The 20,599-nt window shown below is 48.2% G+C and overlaps 1 protein-coding gene across 7 annotated transcripts; it reads right to left on the reverse strand.

The window, feature by feature from the left end:
• Positions 1-4,388: 4,388 nt before the first annotated feature.
• SALL4 (spalt like transcription factor 4) lies at positions 4,389-19,811 on the reverse strand. 7 transcript variants are annotated; one of them, XM_075516838.1, is made up of 5 exons: positions 19,467-19,811; positions 8,651-11,185; positions 7,679-7,986; positions 6,442-6,540; positions 4,389-5,462 (listed from the first exon to the last, which is right to left on the reverse strand). In XM_075516838.1, the coding sequence occupies exons 1-5, from the start codon at positions 19,534-19,536 to the stop codon at positions 5,403-5,405; spliced, it is 3,072 nt and encodes a 1,023-aa protein (XP_075372953.1). In that variant the 5' UTR covers positions 19,537-19,811; the 3' UTR covers positions 4,389-5,402. The 7 variants fall into 7 exon arrangements, with proteins under 7 accessions (XP_075372953.1, XP_075372954.1, XP_075372948.1 ...); XM_075516839.1 differs by having other exon boundaries at positions 4,389-4,956; positions 19,467-19,810; XM_075516833.1 differs by having other exon boundaries at positions 4,389-6,540; positions 19,467-19,810.
• Positions 19,812-20,599: the final 788 nt, after the last annotated feature.

Here is a 20,599-nt window from a genome sequence, read left to right on the forward strand (position 1 = left end):
AAGGAACACAGAGGGGTCCTGACCTACCATGAGCGCTCAGGTGCGATATCTGCCCACCAAAGCCAGCCTCTGGCATCGGCGAGGAGCCGGGGAACACCTCCCTGCAGGCAGACGGGCTGCAGCTTCTTCAGCTTTCCCTCCTGCTCCAGCAGCCCCTTAGCGACCATCGGTTTGACAGCGTATTTTCAGCTGAGATGGCTTTCATGCTTCCAAGCCTACAGAAGCTGTGACCCCGCTCCACTGTTAAAGAGATTGAAACACTGCAAGAGTGGATTTGTATTCCTGACCCTGCACCGATGCCCATTGCTGCTCGAGGTTGTGGTCTTTACGTTTCACCCTGTTCTTCCCTTTTGCTCTTGTAGTTCTAGGCATTGTGTTGGCATTATGGACAGCACCTCTGCTTTTCCTCCATATATTTAGATTCTATGTTTGACTAAAAAAAAAACCCCCATATATATATATATATATATATATATAAATATAAAATAGCGCTAGGTACTGTGACTTTTACTTGAGTTGTTTTTTTAGTTTTCTTTAGAAAGACACTTTTACACAAACCTTTAGTAATGTCTGGATTTTGCCTAAACCAAGTATTGGAAAACAAGGCACACTATGAGATCCACCTGTTCTCATTCTGAATGGAGACATTTTCTGCATGAAGTAACTGAATCAGAGAAGTTAATCTTTGGACTGCAAGATGTGACAACCAGAGAGGCTAATAATGAAGCTTGAAAGGAGAGGGATGCTGCTTTACATTGGCTGGGATGTCCAGCACATGATTCAGTTATAACAGGCATTAAAAAGCATGCTTTCCAATAAATCAGACAGCTTCGAGTATCAGTGCTATTAACAGCAATCAAAAGGCTGCAAAAACCAGCGCCCTTTATAAGCAATTCACTCAAAGTGCAGAAAATAGAAGATATGATAATGAAATAGATGGTAATAGGCAGGAGTGTGTAATTGCCGGTTCTTTTCTCTGCTTCTGAGTTATGTTTCCTGTCCTGCTGTGGCTGTGCAATGACAGACGCTTTTCTAGGTCAGTGATGAATGTGAGCTGAAGTCAAACATACGCAAGTCCGGCGCTCACCCACACAACACTAATGTAGAGCACTCACCAGTGCGCAGGAGCGGGGAGGCTATGGGAAGTGCACGTAGAGAAAAGCTCTCTCATCTGAGCACACAACACAAAAAGAGACCAAGAAAGCCTCAGCACCGTGGCAGTAACCTCATGGGATCACACAGACACGAAGAAGGCTTTCTGCCTAAGCTGTTATTTTGCAAACAGAAGCCATCATCTTTCCTGATTCCCAGTGTACTGCAAACCCTGCAGTAAGCACAATGGCTTTCAACAGGAAAAATAAAAAATTAATGCAACACTCATCCCTTTTCCTTTGTTTCAGCCTCTCTCTACCATCCCATCGGCTCCAGCACCTCAGCCAGGTCCTTCCCCCTCTGCGGACCCAAGCTCAACGGTCATTTACACTTTGCTCCACATTGTATTTAGCAGCAGCCCCGGGAAGGCTCCCACCTCCTTGCTGCCAGCTGCTGGAAAGGCAATCAGCCTCACTGAGCTCAGCCCAGAGAGCTGATGATCTACATGATTTTCAGGCAAACTCACTCCTCAAAGTTCTGATTGACTTTTTTGAAAGTTTTGAACAGAAAGGATAGGTCAAGAGAAATGTTTCTTTAGAGGAATAGAGCTAATACATTAAGGTAAACCTAATGCACTTTTTTTTTCTTTTTTTTTTTTTTAAGCAATGCAACTTTTAGGTTCAAATTTAACATTTTAAGTAAGCCAGCCTTTACCTTAGCTCATGCAAGTAAATATGCTACTTGACAAAAGCAACAGCCTGGGCAAATCCTCTATGCGATGAGCAAAGTAAGAAATAACAAATAGAACAGGAGAGTCCTTTAGGCAAGACGAGACGCTAATGAGCAGAGACAGCGCACATACCGTGCTCACTTCTGCTCTCACACTAGTGTAGCTATATTAGCTTTGGTAAACTTGTTCCTAATTTACATCAGCATAGGGAAGAAGAGAATCAGCTGTCTTTTTTAATTGTTAAGATGCAACGTTACACTTGCCAGTGCGGTGAGTTCCACCATGCTGAGTTTCAGAAGGTGTTCAGCTTCTTGTACATGGGAGAGCAGCTAATTCCCAGCCCTGCTTGCTTCAGAAACAGTCTCCCCCCCAGCTACCTCCAGCAGAAATATCCCTATGGCACAACCTGCTTTCTGCTGAGGGGACAGTGGTCAGATAGGTCCTACCCGTTCTTCAAGTTTTGTGTTAAGACCCATGACTTGCCCACCGTGGCTTAGCTAGGGATCCTGCTATGCTCCAGCCTGGAGCTACCTTGTCACTGAGCTGTGAGATACAGCTTTGGGCACAGCGAGAGCTTGACACCATGGCCTGGAGCGTAAAGCCTTGCAGTGACTCTGTGCCAAGTCACACAATTTCATTTTCACTGCTGTCCTCCTGTCCAAGGCAGGCCCTAGCTGCATCTAACCGATTCCCCCGAGCAACCCTATGCTGCAGGATATCGTACAACTATTTGCCAAAACCTCTTGTCCTGATTTCCCAGCAGTTTCCTGACATTTTATTTCTAGACCAGAGCTCATGCTTTAATAAACTCCTCCTCCCTCCTCATCTCCCCTTAATTTCCAACCTGTTGACCAATACAGTTAAAGAAAGCAGAGATCCAAATACATAATTACATTCTTATAGATGGCCATGAAAAGGCAGTCAGAGCCCCACAGCTTGGCACCTTTTGAGGTAAAGCTGTAATGTAAGCTCAGCCCTCATGGGACAGGCTCAGAGTCTACATTTAAAAGAGATCCCAAACCTCAGGAGCTGTTTGGATGAGGAGTCACCAACGTATACTACCAAGGTGCAAAGCCCCAGGACAGCAGGTTTTGTTGGCTTCCTGCTAGCAAAACTGCTCATTTCCTCCTGCTGATGACAGATTTTTGTGGCATCATGATACCACTTGGTATCAAGCTATCAGTGGAGAGCAGGCTTGTTATCACAGGTTCTTTTGAAACCCAGCCACTTTTTCACAATACCCATGGTTGGCCCATGCTAGAGAGCAGATTTCCCAGTTAGGGCAGGTCTTTAGATGTCATCCACCTCTCCTGCAAACCCAACGTGTCCTCTCTCACACCACATTTGCTTCTAGTGCTGCTGCGGTTAGTCCTGCACAGGCAGCACGTCCTGCATGGGGTGCCCAGCACCACCAGCGTAAGGAACCAGCCAGAAATCCAGCCCAAAGTTTGAAGGGACAGAGCAGCAGCTCTGGCAACAAGCCCAGCCAGGCACCCAGAGCAACACTGCTCTCAAAGCAGGTTATAAGCTCAGCGGTCAAGAACAGCATCCACGCTAGCACGCACGCACAGTTTATTTTTAACTTGTCACCACTGAGACACCTCTTGCTATATTCCTCATCCATTGCGGGTCAGATTATAATCCCTTGGTTTCCCTGAGCAGAGGAGGGTCATGTCTTCCCTTGCAACAAATATTTTGCCTCCTGGAACTATAGCGCTGCTTTTAAACAACTGCATGCTCTGTGTAGACTAGTGCTGTATGCTTTCTACCTTCCCACACATCCACCATGTGTTGTTACCCTTCCTTCTGCTCCGATGTTTATCTTGCCCACCTTCCTGGACCACCTCACCCCTGGGCCTGCCCCCCTCACCCCTGGGCCTGCCCCCCACCCCCTTTTTTTTTTTTTTTCATTGCTCCAGAGCTTGTAGCAGGGCCTAGAGAACAAGTGTTTCCTTCCTGCCTTTTTTTCCTACTCCCACATATGAGCCTTGTGCAAGGGGCACCATCATCGGGCAGCACCAATGTTGGAAGGGTGCACCTTAAGGCTACACTGGTTCTGCACCATTTTCCTCCCCCACTACCTCCCAAGTGCAAAATACATTTGCTAGTATGATACATTTGAGTATCAGAATCTCAACACTTTTCCATTATATCAGGGCCATTTTGAGAACTCTGTTTCCCTTTGATAAATAACTTCCCCTAGAAGAGCATTTTTCTATGCAGCCAGCGTCTTCAGGCAGTGGCAATTTGATAACTTAGTATTCCTTTCCCTTTCTAGGGTGATCACAGTACAGGAATTACTGCACTTACTACTGTCGTTCTATTTTAGTGGGAATCAACATCCCTGGCAAGTACCAATCCCTGTATCAAACCCCAACTGTTCCCCAGAAACTGATCTAGAGACTCCTCCGCTGCTACCTAGTTTCTGTTGTTTTAAGCAACAGACTAAAGCATACCCTAGATCATGGATTTAAAGAGTCACTGGAGTGAGACAGCATGCTGCCTATTAAACTTGCTCTTCAGGAGACAAATGCTTTGCCAGAAAAATTTAAGCACTAAGTGTGAAAAAGCCATCCCAAAATTTATTCTCAAAATGTCAACAGAAATGCATCAGTAGATACTCAAAACTACAGAGTTCTTAAAAGTCATACATTCACAACGCAGAAACTTGACAATTGGGATGCCTTTTGCATGGTCTATGTAACAATATCCATTTTACAGTGTAAACAGGTACTGGTATGTTCTTTCTTACAAGTCCAGCAGGAAAGGCACAACTCGGCATAGAGAGATCATAAGCAAGAATCAGGTGCAACGACATTACACAAACTTTTGGTAATCTGCATTTTTGGGGCCTTCCACAACGGAGACTGGACTTGAAGATTTCCTGCAGTCAACAATTAGACTTCTTTCCATCGTTCAGTCCTTCCATACCAAATGCTCACTTTCCAGTCTGGTTTAGATCCCATTACACATACAGTTCCAGCAGACGTTAGAGGAATAGTGAAAGGTCAGTCCAGTAAGTCTTCAGGTGCTTCCACTAATACATCAGGTTTTGGTTTCAGATAGTGCATGGAAGCATCTGCTTGAATCTCAGTTCATTACAGTGGTCATTAATAGAAAAATAGACACTACAACTACAAAAGGAAAAAATGAGGTAGATAACTTAGAATCCAGATGACTATCCCAGCAACCTTCATACAATACACATGGACCATTAATTACCATTTTGGTAGAATGCAAGTTCACAGACCACCAAGAAACTTAATGACCAGAGTAGGAATGCCATCCAAAAACCCACAAAACATTTAACCTAAGCATGAATACTTCATATTTAAATACAGGTTTACACAGACTGATCTTCTAAATTACCCAAATGAAAAAAATAAAAATAAAAAAGTCTCTTGCTAAGGAAACTAGTTCCCATGCCTAATTGCAACAGTCACCTGAGATTCCTTGCAGAGCTTTTAGACCTGACTTCCCAAGGCAAGTCTTCCCTTTCAAGAGAGGAAAAAAAAAAAAAAAAAAGTATATACATACCCACCCATGCTTGTTTGGGGCTCCTGGTATTGAAATAAAACATTTAGGAAAAACTGCACATCTTTGGAAGTAGGAGTTTTGGCACTATACTTGAAGGACTGTCCTAGTAGTAGTATTAAATAAGCAGCAGTCAACAATACAGAGAATTAATTCCTTAGGAGCAGTGATTAAAGAAAAACAGCAACTTTCTTTTCATAGAAATTCTGAGGCAAAAAAGGAATTAAAAAAAATTTTGTAGTTTTTGTAGCCATTATAGCAAAAAGTACATTCAGAAACCACACAGAGCCAAAAATCCAAACAGAAAAACTATTTTTAAAAGGGTGGCAGACATTCTAGGATATTTACCCGCATTAACAGTTTTCATTTCTCATCAGTAAATAGAAGCTTTTCCATCAACAGTAGGTTGTTTCCACTCTATTCAAAACCCCCAAGTATTTCACTCTAAACAAAGAGGTAAAGATTCTAACCTTTGGAATTTCAAGTTGTAGAAACTTCTGTAAGGCTGTACACATTAAAGTCACACGCAAGAACTACTTTGCAAGACCCGCATCTTTCCAAATAGAAGGAAATCCTATTCTTTATTATTTACTATTTGCAAAGCAATATCATGATTGTACTCTGGGCAACTCTTACAAAGACAACCATAAAATCATTTGCACGTCAATAGGAAAATAGGAGGCCGAAGTGGAATCTCTTAAAAATATATGTTTGTGTATATATATATTTGTTCTTTCTGTACGTCAACTTCACTAGAGTTTTTAACTAACAGCAATTTTGTTCTCCTCCATGAAGTGAGGGAACTGGTGTTTTGGCACATTGTCTGCAGCAGCACCACTGGCCTTCTCCGTATCAGAACCAGTCCCAGACTGGGTCCCATCTATTTTGGAGACCGTAGCAGTATTTATTGCCGAACCACCCCCAATGGTGACTGGAAGGGTAGGTAAGCCACCGCTCTGGATCACCGAGATCTCGTTAGTCTTCATTGCTATGCCATTGCTGAGTACCGCTGCATACTGATTCCATACTGTGGGGTCAATGCTCACTGAAGGAGGAATTATATCCTTTGGAAACATTTCAGATACCTTCTTGGGATCGTTCCCCAGCAGAGCCATGGGGTTATCAATCGAAAGCCTTCTTCCCCGCCTGGCAGAGTTATTCCACATGTGAGTTCCTACATGGACCTTCCAGACGGGGAAAAAAGTAAAGAGAATTGTTAATACTGCAGTTCTTTTATGGTATACCCAAGTTCTACTCTGCTTACAGCAAAGTTGCTCAAAAGAAGCCATGTATGCTCCATTTGCACTCAGGTAAGTATTTAAGCTGGCTAGTTCTTGTCTTTGTTCTCTTCCTGGCATGTCTAAGATACAGTCATTGTACTACCTGACATCACCAAGGTTCCCTGGAGTTTACTGCTGAAGCGTTTATAGGTCTGTGTTTTTAACTTATTGTAAGTGGTGTTGGAAGATGCTCCTCTCCCCCCCCCCCCCCCCCCCCCAAAAAAAAAAAAAAAAATCAAAGCCACATTATTTGCTGTGGAATTAAAACATTGATATATTGAAAAAAAAAAAAAAACCTAGTTAATGCAAAAAAACCTCACCAATTAAATTGGATGAGAGGTTACACCTAAGCTAAAATCTTCCACACCACAAACACACTGCTAGTGCTTCCAGCAAGTGACTGTTCACAAACTGCAGAGTATTTTCCCTCCCTATCAGCATTTATGCAAGAGGACTGAAGAGCTTGAAGAGGTCCTCATGGGAAGTGAGAAGCCTCTGTGCGAGTGAGGGAGCTGTGAGCCCATTACAGGGCAAATGGATTAATCTGACAGTAAGGACAGACTTGCAGCACTTCTTCAGCAAGCGCTTAGACACAATCTCCAAGTACTTTGTGCCATCTCGGGATTATCCTCTCAGTTTTATCCCTCCTCATCCCGCACAGTGTTTCAAGCAGTGCAGTGTAACGCATGTGTTCTGTAGGCATCATTTTGTAGCATTCAGTCTATGAAATGTTTATGTCTTGACACACCCAAATCCAAATGAAAATAAAGCGAGCTGCTTTGTAAAGGCTAAGCCGTCCCTACCATCCAAAAAAGGAAAGTCAAGGACAGTAGCAAAGACTTCTGTGGGTGATTTCAGTACACTGTTTAGCAAGTTGTGTGAAGAAACGCAGGGAGGAGAGACAAAAGTCAAAGATAACCATTTGAGGAACTAAAAGAAAATCAAAGTTGTCCCCAAAGGCAGGACAAGTATTAGCAATAGTCTTTCCCTCTCTAGCATGACTTCCCCCGACAAAGGGGATCACAACATAAGGACGATTTACCTTGAGGTTTCCTTTTGTGGTAAAGGCTCTCCCACAGATGGTGCAGGCAAATGGCTTTTCACCAGTATGGGTCCGTTCATGAATCTGAAGGGCGCTGGCAGAGGAGAAGTTCTTCCCACACGTAGTGCAGATGTGCTGTTTGGCGGGACGGCAGAATTTCGGTCGTGGCACGAGGAGAGGGGCAACACCAGGGGAGAGAGCTGGTGGGCCAATGAAATGGCTAGTGCTAATGGGACGCTCGCTGGGCATCTCCATTTTTATGAGGGCTGGTGGGGCTCTAACAAAAGCAGCTGGAATACTACTTCGACCTGGAAAGAAAGCAAAGATAACGTTTATCCCAACCTCCTTCTGCTTCCAAGCTTAAATCTGGCTAAGATACCAGAGGCCCTGCCTTTGGAGCCGCATGTGCCTGAAGAGCATGCCTGCAAAGCTCTCCAAAGACACGTGGTAGGCCTGCTGTTACGCTTGCTAGGATGCTCTGAAAGAAGTCAGTTCATCCCTATTTTTATTGGTGAGCTTCGGAGTTAGAAAGTCTCACTTTCAGGTCAAATTTAGATCAACATTAGCCTCAACACTAAAGAGCTTGAAAACCCCACAAAAGATTCCAGAGTTTTAATGTCACATTCTTGGGTTAAGCAGTTTTCCATGAAACACAAACGTGTATCTTTAGAGAGCTATAGGTAGGTATGAGGTGAGCCCATGAAAGACAGTAAGTGCGCAGCCTCTATTTATTTTAAGGACCTCTATGCTACCCCTTGCAGGAGATGACAGCACTTAATTCTTTGAATTTTGTTGAATTTTGAGTCTGACTGAGTCAGAAAACGTTACAGGGCATATGCCCCTATCCTAATAGAGGAGAAGGAAGAGAGGAAAGCTGAGAAGGTTTTGACTCCTGTTGGTCCTCTTAGAGATGGATTTCCTCCAGTCCTACTACCCCACCCCAAGTTATTGCCAGCATTTCTTATTACTCACCATATTCTCCATTTGCAAAGTGTAACCCAGGTTCTTCTTTAATGACCTTTCGACCAATATTGCCGTAAGTTAAATCCAAAGCACCGACGACCCCTTCCATTTCTGCAGAAGCGTTCTCAGGACCCTCAGATTTATTTCCTGTGCCTGTATCTTCTTGATTGTTGAAGCTAGGTGACTTTGACCTTACGCTCTCAGCTTGGCTGTTGGCTGGAGACAGAGCCTGGAGCGATGCAGACTCGGAGGCAGCAGGACTCCTGCCGTTCTGATAATCTGGATCTCCTGCCACAGAAGACGAATCATTTGTCATGCCATCACTTTCTGCTGAGCCATTGTCACTAGACTTCAAGCTGCTTTGCCGCTGCAAGTTCAAAGCAGAGTTGACGATCTTCATTTGATTCTCCAGTGCTGCAATACCAGAGAAGGTGGCTGCCGTGGCTGGTGATTCTGATTGTGCATCGTATGGAGTAGGAGGTTTTGAAGCACTCCTAGGGCCATCCTGAGAGTCCAAGTCCTCTTCCATCTCTATGCTTTCCACCGTCTCGCCTGGGCGACTGATGTCTCCATTCTTCTCAGCCACAGTAGGATCCCCATCAGTAGTGTCACAGGTGTTTTCCGGCATTGGTGTATTGGGTATTTGTCCCCCCATATGCATGCGGATATGCTGCTGCAACACAACTGCGTTTGTAAACTTCTTCTGGCAAATAGGACACGAATGCTGCATCTTCAAAGGCGTATTGGCCCGGTGGACACCATAATGAGTTTTAAGGTTCCCTTTAGTGGAGAAGGCACGGCCACAGATTTTACACTTGAATGGCCTCTCTCCAGTGTGAGTACGGTAATGCATTTTGAGTGAACTCTGGCAGCTCAGCACTCTGTGACAGATCAGGCACTCATTGGGATCAGCAGTGGATTTGTCAATATTTTCAACCAGCTGCTGAAGCTTCGATGTTTCTGAGCCTTGCTCGTTTGACCCGCTTACATGGAAGATGCTCACGCTGCAGGTAGCTTGTGGTGAACTCAAGCTCTGCTCTGTTCCCGATTCATGACCAACCGCCCCTGATGAGGAAGAGCCACCCTCACTTTCTGGAGAAGGCCTTGACTGCAGGTCACTTGAGAACGTACCAGGCAGAGACTCCTTAATGCCTGCTAGGTTGGAGACGGTCTGAGGTGCACTGGTGGCCGCAGAGGTAGGCAGAGTTGTTAGGAGAGGTTTGCTATCCACAATTAGGTTGGACTCATCCAGTGGCACAGACATCCCGTATGGGATTCCAGTGCTAGTGGGAACATTGTCCAGGTGCTCAGGAACTGGGTAAGGATTCATCTTTATGTGGGGGTATTTGTCTTTGTGACGCTGAAAATGCACTTTAAGGTTTCCTTTGGTTGTAAAGCGGTTACCACAAATGTTACACTTGTAGGGTCTTTCACCGGTGTGGGAACGGAGGTGAATCTGCAGGGCACTGTCATTGCCAAAGACCTTGCCGCAGAATTTACACTTGTGTTTGAAGAACGGCTCTTCTGCGTTCGGTTTGCTTTCAGACACGCTAATGTTGGGAGGTTTTCCCTTCCCCTTCTTTGAGGAATCTATTACAGAAGAAACAGCCGAAAGCGGATTTTGGAAGATGACGGAGTTGGAGGACTGAGGTAGCAAAGGATTCGGGAACCGAGAAATGGAGCCGGGGAGGCTTCTGCTTGCCTCTGGCTTCAAGGGGAAGGAGGAGGAGAGCCCAGCAGCCAGCGAGCCGGCGGCCGCAACGCCAGTGTTAGAATGAGGTAGTTTTCCTTGCTTCAAGGATTCCAGTGATAGGCTCTGGCTTCCAGCTTTTTGTCCGATTAAAGCAACAGCAGCCGACAGCTGCTGAGACATGTGAGCGCCCAGAGCTTTTAGTGGATCAGTAGCAGCTGCTATAGAAGGATGCAGGGCATGGGGAGCCATCATGGCAATCTGAATGCGAATTTGCTCCGTCAGCTGAATTTGCTGGAGTTGCTGCTGCTGCAAACACACGAGCTGCTCCAGGATCATGGGGATAGCATTGAAACTGGCTGCTGAAGAAGAAATGGCATCGGAGGTCCGCTGGTTCACAGCCACTTTAGTGCCCCGTATTGTCTGCAAAGTCACGTTAGTGTTTGGTACTTTGGATTTTGGTAGATAGCTTAGCCCAGGAGCTGCAGGTGTGACGGGGGGTTCTATTTTAAGGTACATTCCTCCTACCGACTCAGCATCCATTTTTCCTTCTCTCTTTTCCATAGAACCAGTGCAGCCCTTTGCCTGAATGTCCTTGCGTGTCCTGCTATCCATTCGATCACTTGGAAAGCTCCCTAGAGAAGCTTCAGAGAAGCTTTCAGGGGGTACTGTTCCCTCACTGTCATTCATGATTAGAACAGGTGGATTTTTAGTGCAATTTTTCTTATGCTCAAGGAATTCAGAGAGATCAAAGAATTCTGCACAGCATTTCTCACAGATTTTAGTTTCCTCCGTGCGACACCTTTTGGAACTCATTTCACCATCTCCGTCACCTGGGACGTCTTGTGGACTCCCTTAAAATAAAAGAAAGTCACATTATTAATAGCTAGATTTAGACTGAGCACATCCTGTTCTTGAGATCACCGACTTCACCTGAATTGCAAGTTAAAGATAAAAGTCACTGGAATCAAGTTTGCAGATCGATCTGAAGTCCTGCTCTTTGTTTTGCTGCCAATTCATTTGCAGCGCCAAAGAAATCTGCATCTCAGTTCTGTTTTCAAAAAACCCAATAATATAAAAGGAATCTCACAAGGCTTGATGGAAAGAGGTTTATCTCAAATCCCTTTATTCGGGTAAAAAGGGAGCAGTGCAGCAAGTCAACTAGCACCTGCAAAACAGCTTAAAAGGAACACAACCCAAGGAAGAGAGACAAGGCGGCATAACACTGAGCAAAACGTCACATAAGCTTATTTTGTGTTTATACTTCAGTTTGTAATCCTTAGTTAACCACCTCACAGAAATTCATACAAGATTGTTAAAACAAGAACTTCAGAGCAGTTAATTGTACACGGATCTATTAAGTGACATTCACTCTGCCATTATGGAAGTAATTACTACCGAAGAGGGCTGACAAAAGCAAAAGTAAGTCCAATATTAGCTTTTAAATACTTGAAAAAGACACTTACATAAAAAAACACCTCTAAAAAGCCACAGAAGTAAAGAAAAGATGATTAACTTACAGAACCCCATGCATAGGTACGAGCCTACACTGATGCTGGTGATTATTAGAGAGCAATGCAACAAGTCCTGCTTGCAAAACACACAAAGTTTTGCAAAGTTTCAGACCCGCTCAGGACAGGGTGTTTAGCTGCACCCACAAATCACCCGCTTTTAGGGAGGGGGAGGAAAAGCAAAGCTGGTCTGCAAGTCCACTCCTGCCCTTCCTCCACCATTGCCCCGTAAATTAGACTGAACATAATTTGCATGCGGACAAAAAAAAAAAATATAATTCAGGGAACTATCAGAACGGGAAGAGAGGTTAAGAGAAATTCTAAACCAAAACAGGATGTTTTTGCTCAGTCTAGCCATCCTTCAAACAACAAACTCGCACCCAGCTCAAGGCGGGCACGGGAGGCAGGAGTGTTCAGGAGGCAAAACTTGAGGCTCATCAAGCTGAGGGGGAAGCGGGAAGGACTGCAGATGTCTCACAGCCCCCATCAGGTGAAATGTCCTGTAACTCACACTAGTTGGTCCAATTTTGATGGGTGCCAAGGGTGCAGTAAGCACGTACTTCACCTCCCACACAGCCAGCGGGGCACACTGCAGACCTCCACCACAATTGAGAATTTGTATTACGAGATCTCTTCTATCTAGGTCTTGCATCTCCAGTAATTCATCTCGGGGCTCAGCGTTACTAGTTCCACGTTACTAGCCCACACCATTTTACAAGGGGAACCGAAGACTCTGCAAGCACAGGAGCTATTTGCGGCTTTCATTTTAAAGGTGTAACTGAACCACACATCTGATACATGTGTATATCCTGTACATGGCAGGGTGGAGGGGAAGCATGTCCAAGCAACAACTCAAGCACGTTGACTTACTGTTTCGGGGCAGAGTAAAGGCTCTGTAAGGGAGGATATTGCAAACCTTGACATTTGTTAGGTTAACAAGGGGATTATATGTATAGCCAACAAATCAAACTTCAACTGTTTAATGTTGAGTGACAGAAAGTGCACGTGGAAGTTTATTTTTAAAAAACAAACAACTTGATCAATTAAAAAATGCAAGTATCAGAGGCCTGTTATGCTATGGCCTGCAGAGCAGTAATTCCAAATCTGTATGTATGCAATTCTGTTAATCACGTACACTTCGGAGTTACAAGTCTGTGAACAGGGAGGAAAGGTGTTCTCAGCACAGCTATGATCAAAACTGTTTGGATCCCTCACATCTAAACAGGGAGAATTAAATACTTTCTCTCCCCCCATCCTTCAGCCCAAACAACTTCCACAAATGAAGGAAACCAGTAAAAGCATAGTTTTAGCATACATTTCCCACCCCAAATATCATTAAATTGATGCCTCTGAAGTTGATTTAACTCTATGGAAAAATATACAGAGAAATCTAGTCTGCAGACAAGTACAAGTAGTACATGATACAGAACTTGGTCAACAAATAGGGGCAACTGAGGTCAAGAACAGATGTTTTTAAACTCATCTTTGCAAGAGTCTGAGCAGATATAATGGGAAAGAAAGCACCGGTGATGAAAAAAGACAAGAAACTTCCCTAACTACTCTGTACACTGACTCGAGAGGTCTTTACTTGACTGTTTCCATCCATCCAACAAGTATGTCACAGAACAGGCTAAAACACCAAAACCTCTTTTCTAAATCCTTTAGCATTTAGGGCTTTAACAGTCCAATCTCCCAGGCCGAACTATACAGTTTCCCTGGGTTGCAAAATAACCTTACATTTTACTTCAGAAAGCACAAAGCTCTTCCTTCCACAGTCTCTCCTCCATGAGCACATGCGTTTCACCCTGCAGTCTGCACCTCCACAGTGGCCATGCAAAATGTTTCAAGTGGAGTAGAAATGTCCATGTGAAAGACTGTTGCCCACCCCCAAGAAGATATTCCAGGATAACTATGTCTAGACAAGTCATCAAACTTCAACTGCTCCAAAGCATCTGATCATTTATCTCCCTTCCCTTGATAGTTCCTTCAATTTTTTTCCATTCATAAGACCATGCTAAATTCAAAGCCTCTTTTTCCAAACTCCAGCACAGCCTATGACCCCAATTTTCACAGCTCTGAGAAGCTCCAGAGATCACTTTTCTCGTCCTAAGCAACAGAGAAAGAAACTCCAGTAAATTGAAGGCACCTGAGCTCGGCAGCAGCAGGCAGGTTAGCGGCCCTGCCCCTGCCCGCTCTCTGTCACACAGTTTAGTTTCCAGTTCCCCTGTCTGACAGTAAGGCAGTAGCTCAGGACTCCAAATAAATTAAATTCCCACCTTGTACCGACTTGCTGCATGACAAGTAGGAAAGAGTTATGCCTTATTTTCCCTTCCACCTTAGAAAAAGTGAGTATAACAGCTTCCCCTATCTCAAAAAAGTTTTTTTTAAGATACAGTCAGTAGAAGCACTACGCTTGGTTATTGCACAGTAGCTGGAAGAAAGGCGCAATTTACTGTTTCTTTAAAAAAACCAACAGCTTTTCTGAAACTCTTCATCTTGATTTCTAGCTACATCCTCTCCCCAGCCTGGAAGGAGCACCAAGCGCCTGCAATCAGAGCACCTCATTTACCCAAACCCCCGTGCTGCCCTGCCCTGCCCTCCCCCCGAGCCCTCATCGCTGACATGAACTTAACGGTCTGAAAACGGGGGTTTTCTCTGCAAAGAAGCCTCCCTGTGCAGCCAGCTCGGTCCACATACTGTACAAGGATTTACCGAGCAGCAGAGAGCCCTGCCACAACAATTGCTTGTGCACTTCACTTAACCCTCTCCAAAGGCTTCCCAGGGATAGGACTTCTACTGTTTTTTTTATCTCCCCACCCCCGAATTTCAGGAATGTTATCTCTCAGCATCTAGTTATCCAATAAGTTAGAAGAATGCAGTAAACCCAGCAGGGGGGTTAGATTGAATCACTGGCAAATGGATGGAAAAAATCCACTATTGTGTAGGACAAGGCGGTCATCGACAAGGAAGGCTGATAAAATCCACACAGCTCGAATTAATTTTTTTTTTTTTGAGGGAACCAGTGAAAGAGCAGTGAAATAAGTCTTGTCTGGTTTGATGCAATTTCAGAAAGGGTGCTGCTGGTCTACCACTCATCTGAGCAATTAGTGACCTATTTATGGGTTTTTTTTCCAACTGTAATAAAATTATATTTCACTTGAATTGGGAGGAAATGTCAGAGCTCAAGCTTTCCCCCCCTTATTTTTTTTTTTTTCCAGGAATTTATTATCTTTGGTGAGCTTACTTTTTCCACAGACTACATCTGATCACCTACTTTAACATTAACATAACCATGCACTTCCACGGTTAAAATTAACTCATGAAAGATTAGCAAGTATCCACTCCAGCCCTACACGTGAAAACCTCTGCCAGCAGCTCCCTGTTGCCCTCAGGTATCGTGCCTCCCTCTTTGGTTTTTCTATTTTCTGTTCCCAGCTGAAAAGCTAGGACTTCCAAGAACTTTAAACTGTCCAAAAATTCCCTTCTTCCTCCACTATAAACGCCATTTAAAACATTTGCTTTAACGATGAAAAATCAGTTCCTTGAGGTAAGCAAAACACACGACTGACTACTTACAGAAACATTCAGGAGCCCTCGATGTTTTCTACACCAAATTTACCAGCAGCATTTTTCTACCCAAGAACGAGCCAGAAACGTGTTACACCTAACAGAGTTTCACACGCTTTCGGGTTCTCTCTCGAGGCTTTTATTTTTGAATTCTTATCTACCTTCTGATTTACCCTTTTGATTTTGATTACGCACCTACCAAAGAGAAGGGACAGAATATTGTGAGTAAACGCATCCGAAGAGCAAAAAGCGTTAAAACTCGCAGGAGAAGCGCGGAGCAGAGGCGCTGGCTTCAAAGGGAGGCGGTGTTGCTGGCCGCAGCCCTCGGCGCAGGCCCCGCTCCCCGGCCTCCCGCAGTCGCTTCCAAGGGCCTCGGAAGGCCGCCGGTCTGCGGGTGCCCTGAGGAGCCCCTCTGCCGAAGGGCTGCGCCTTACCCGCCGAGCCGCACGCCCGAAGCCCGTCGCGCACACGCGTCCCGCGGCGGCGAGCGCGGGGCCGGTCGGTGGAGGGCACTCACGCCCCGCGGCTCTGCCCGGCCCCCGCGGGGAACCGGCCGCCCCCGGGCGGTGCTGCCAGGCGGGGCCACCCCGGGGAGCACGGCCGGGGCTGGCCCCGCTCGGCCTGCCCCCCCCCCCCCCAGCATCCACCTGAGCCCACACGGCAACCCAGACCTTACCTACAAGGACTCCTTGTTAAGCCAAGGGCGATTCCCGAAGCTGGTTCAAGAAGTAACCACCAAAAAGCAGAGCTTTCCCCCCAGAAGCTGCAGCAGCGGCCACCCGCCCTCGGCCCTACCTGCTCGGCGGCGGCCGGTCCTCCCACCGGCGCGGCCCGCAGCTGCGGAGGCGGCGGCCCCGGACCACACTTAACACTACTACAGTGTTTAAGACCCAGCTAAACGGCACAAACCCCGCTGCCAAGGTCAATTGCATGAGAGTCCTAATTGTAAGCCTGACATCAACTTACCACCCACAGCAAGCAGGAGGAGGCAAAGGTTAGAGCAGCAGCTCTGTCAAAACGTCACATGCCGCCGAGCCCAGCACAAGGGCTTCATCACTACAACCAATATAATGTTTCACTTACGTAAAAGGAAAAACAAGCCGGGCATCGCCCCCGCCCCCCCCCGGCACCCTCACCCCTCGCCGCTGCGGCACCCCGGCCGCGCAGCCCGTGGCACGGCCGGGGGACGCGCCCCCCCCGCCGGCCCGGCCAGCCTTCCCCGCGCCGGGAGCTTCGGGCAACCCACGATAAACAGCAAATACAAGAAAACCACCGCAAAACTTGCCTTTCCCCGTTAAACACACACACCCCCCCCCCCCCCCACTTCAGCAGAGCTCAAAGCACGAACCGGGGATTTAAAGAAAGGAAGTCTCCAATTCTGCCCTGAGAAAAAGTTGCAGTTTGATACTGTATTTTTAAGAATGAATCAGATTTTTAATGGCAGCAATCCAGCACAATGGGCATTTCCAACCCCTTTGTGAAAATGCTAATTTTCAGTATGTAGCTTTACTCTCCAGTGACCACCTGCTGATTTTTTGACCTGTTAATTGATCCCCAGGTTAGCAGAACCGTCTCTTAACACGCTGCATTGTTCACAGAGGTGGGTCCCAAATCGCTTTGCAAAAAAAGGAACGCTTGCAAAAGAGGAGATAAGGGCTTGATTTTATTATTTACGATTATGTATATACTCGATAATGTCCCAGACAAATCCCTGCGGTATTTCGACTTTGTTATGCAGCTTCATCACTTGCTATTTACGGGCACACCTGGAGCGGGGAACAGCAAGACTATTTTGGAGATTTGCGGGCGATAAGAGGCATCGGAGTCGCGGCCGCGATTTTTTATTTCTGGAAGCAGAAACGAAGGTCGCACAGGACGGGGCTCCAGTGCGGGGGGACCCCGGGTCGCACAGGACGGGGCTCCAGCGCGGGGGGACCCCGCCGCCGCCCCCGGGCCGCAGCGGAGGGTCCCGGCGGCCGCGGCCGCGGGGCGGCGCAAGGCAGCACCGGCCCCCCGCTCCCCCCGGCCACCGCAAGAGCCCCCCGACCCACAAACGTCGGCCCCATCCGAGGCGGCAGGAGACACCCCCCCCCCCCCCCCCGGCGGGGCGCGAGCTTCGCCAGGTCCCCCCGGTCTGTGCAATCGCCGCCCCGGCTCCCGGCGGGATTTTCATCCAGGGTTTTGTTGTTAAAAGAGGTGGGGAGGGAAAAAAAAAAAAGCCCCAACAACAACAACAAAAAAGCAGCTGGCCATTGCCCCGGAGAGCGCGGTGTGTAGCGATCCGATCCTCCCCTCCCTGCACACCTCCCCCGCCCCACGCAGGGCGCATCAGGAGTTATTAACCCTTTTGTTTCAGCGCAGCCCCGGAGGTGGCTTTCCAGCAGCGGGCAGAGATTTACATGTGGAAACATCACCTCCATCCCCCAACCTAACCATATGCACAAAGGAAAACAGTCATGCATTAAACATGGGATTTATTGCCTTCTGGCCAGCTTGCTGTTTCTTAAGTCACCATTAACCGGACCCAACAATTGCACATTTCGACTCAAAGAAAGGGGGGGGGGGGGGGGGGGGGGGAGGAGGAAAAAATTAAGAGCCCGAAGCTCCTGCGAGCTGGGAATAAGCAGCTCCTGTAACGTGCATTGGTATCGATCAGTTCCAGGGATGGAAAAACCCCACACAAAACCGGTCCCTTAGGAAGGCAGAGAACCCAAAGAAAGTTCTTGGGGGACACAGAGAAGCGTCTGGGCACAACGACCACAACAACTCCTAACAAACGCAGCAGCCCTGGCCAGCTCACGGCCAGCCTCCCCTTCCCCACCCGGGACGTGGCCTCCCGGCTCCACTCTCGTTCCGGAGCAGGACGGGCACCGCGGGAGCTTGCCCCGCTCCGCGGCACCAGGGGCGTTAATAGCGGGGGGAGAGCCCGCAGCGGAGCCCAGGCAGCCGCAGCCCCCCCCGCAGCCCGGCTGCGGGAAGATGCTGCTCCGCCGAGGAAAGCTCCGGCAAGCCCCGACCCTTCCCCGCTCCCGCGGGGGACGCCGTGGGGGCAAGCGAGTGTCCCCTTCACCGCCTCTCCCGCACGCCCACCCCCACCCTGAGCTGCGGGCTAATTTGAACGCAGATTTATACTTTCCTCTTCCCTTGGCCAGGCAAAGTGCTGCGAGCTCCCCGAAAAGGAGGGGCAGCGATTTGCGGTAGCGAAATACCCCACACCGCCCGAATACAAAGCGCTCACGCACACCCCACATTAGCTCACCGGAGTTATTTTAGGAAGTCGGAAATCAAAGATGGCTGGAGGTCAAGCTACAAAAGGTCCAGGGCGATTGTGATCTCCAACAAAAATAGTCCGAGCGCTGAATTATTTTTTTTTTTAGAGCCCCACAAAAATCCTCATACAACTACCGAAAAAGTGTTAAATAGATCGGGGAAACCAAACTCGAGCTATTTCCTCCCCCTGCAAAGATTGTTCGCAATTCCTCCCCCCCCCGCTTCCCCCCCCAATGCCCTCCGCCTTAGGGAGCCTTTGGGGTTCACCTCCCATGAGGGGCTCGCCTCCCATGAGGCTGCACCCCGAGCGCAGCGGCAGCGGAGCCGGCGCAGCCCCGCGCTCCCCACGCGGGGCCCGGCGCAAGCTGCGCGGGACCGGGGAGGGGGGGGGGGGTGCGGGGCACCGGGGGGCCGCCACCCGGGCAGGGCGAGGGGCCCCTCGGCCAGCTCCGCGCTCCGCGCAGCAAAAGCTCCCCAGAGCGGCCCAAAGCCGAGCTCCCCCCTCCCCTTCCCGGGAAATACCGCGGGGCCGGTGCCCCCGCGCAGCCCCGCGGAACAACACCGCGCTAGGGCTCCGCAGGGGCGCGGGGACTGAAATGCCCCCAAAAGCCTGCGGGGAGCTGGGGGCCGGGTTCCTGGCAGAGCCCGTGGGGGGAAGAGAGCGGGGGGTGCAGCACGGGGGTGGAAAAAGCCCCCCGGCAAGCGCCCCGCGCCGCCCCGGCCGCCGCCTCCGCGCATCAGGAAAGTTGGGACCCGCCGCGGCTCCGCGCCCGCCCTTGCGCCTCACCACTTGCAGCATCTGGGGGCTGCTCCTCGGAGTTGATGTGCTGGGGCTTCGCCTGCTTCCGTCGCGACATGGTGCACCAGCATCGGGAGCAAAATAGTAGCAATTATTTTCCTCTTCACAACAAATTCCTAGAGTTGGGAAATTACCCCCATTGGGCGGAATGCGCATGTCAGAGTAATTATGATTATCAATAATGCATTGCGATTTATCATGGGTCCCTGACAGCTGATTGGCCTGAGTCCAAGGGCTCACAGATTATTCAAATAAGGTCCATTGATCAGGGCCAGCGGGGCACGCTGGGCGATGTAGTCCCAGCCCAGCCCGCCCGGGCGGGCGACAAAGGCGTGCGCCCCGCCGGGGCCGGGGCCGCCCCGGGCAGCCCTCCCCGGGCAGCGGGGGGCCGGACCCAGCTTTGGGAGTAAACAAACAGGCCGGCAGCCCGGCTTGCCGGGCCGGCGAGGGACAATACCTTTGTTATCTCACCTGCGCTTTTTATATTGTGCTTTAAAGACTTTTTCGTCCCCCCCCCCCCCTCCCCCCCCAAGCAAGCAGAAGCCCGGGACAATGCTAATTCTTCCCTTTGTCGTGAGATAAGGTGGAAAAGGAAAGAGCACTGATTGCCCAATGGACGAGCCCGGGGTCTCCTGGCGTTGTAGGCAAGTTAAGGGGCTTTAAAAGCGGATCCGGACGGCGCGTAATGATGCTTGCCGTTGGTTCATTTGTTTAAAGACTTCTTTTAAGTCTCACTTTCTGGGAAGCCGACAAAATTGAGCCAATTGTATTTTTAACAGCAAATAAAAACGCTAGACATGTAAAAGGTTCATGTGAAAAACTTGAAGCACGTGAAAAACCAACACTTTGAAGGTGTTTAGGTGTTTTCCTGTACTAAGTTGACTGTGTAAGTACACAGTGGAATCATTTTAATTTTTATTCCCCTCTTCTGCTGTTGGGTTCCTTGTGAAAAGGCACCACGTTTAAATCCTCCCCCACCCACAAGCCCCAGCTGGGTGGCCCCGGCGTTTGGTGGCACACGGGGGTAGAGCCGGTGTGCCGAGCCGTGAGTGCGGGCCCCAGCTCAGCTGAGCCTCGACTTGCTCTGCTGTGAAGCCCTGAGAGCAGAGGCATAGGGCATA

Source organism: Mycteria americana, chromosome 14 (genome assembly GCF_035582795.1).
Source record: "Mycteria americana isolate JAX WOST 10 ecotype Jacksonville Zoo and Gardens chromosome 14, USCA_MyAme_1.0, whole genome shotgun sequence".
Lineage (NCBI taxonomy): Eukaryota > Metazoa > Chordata > Aves > Ciconiiformes > Ciconiidae > Mycteria > Mycteria americana.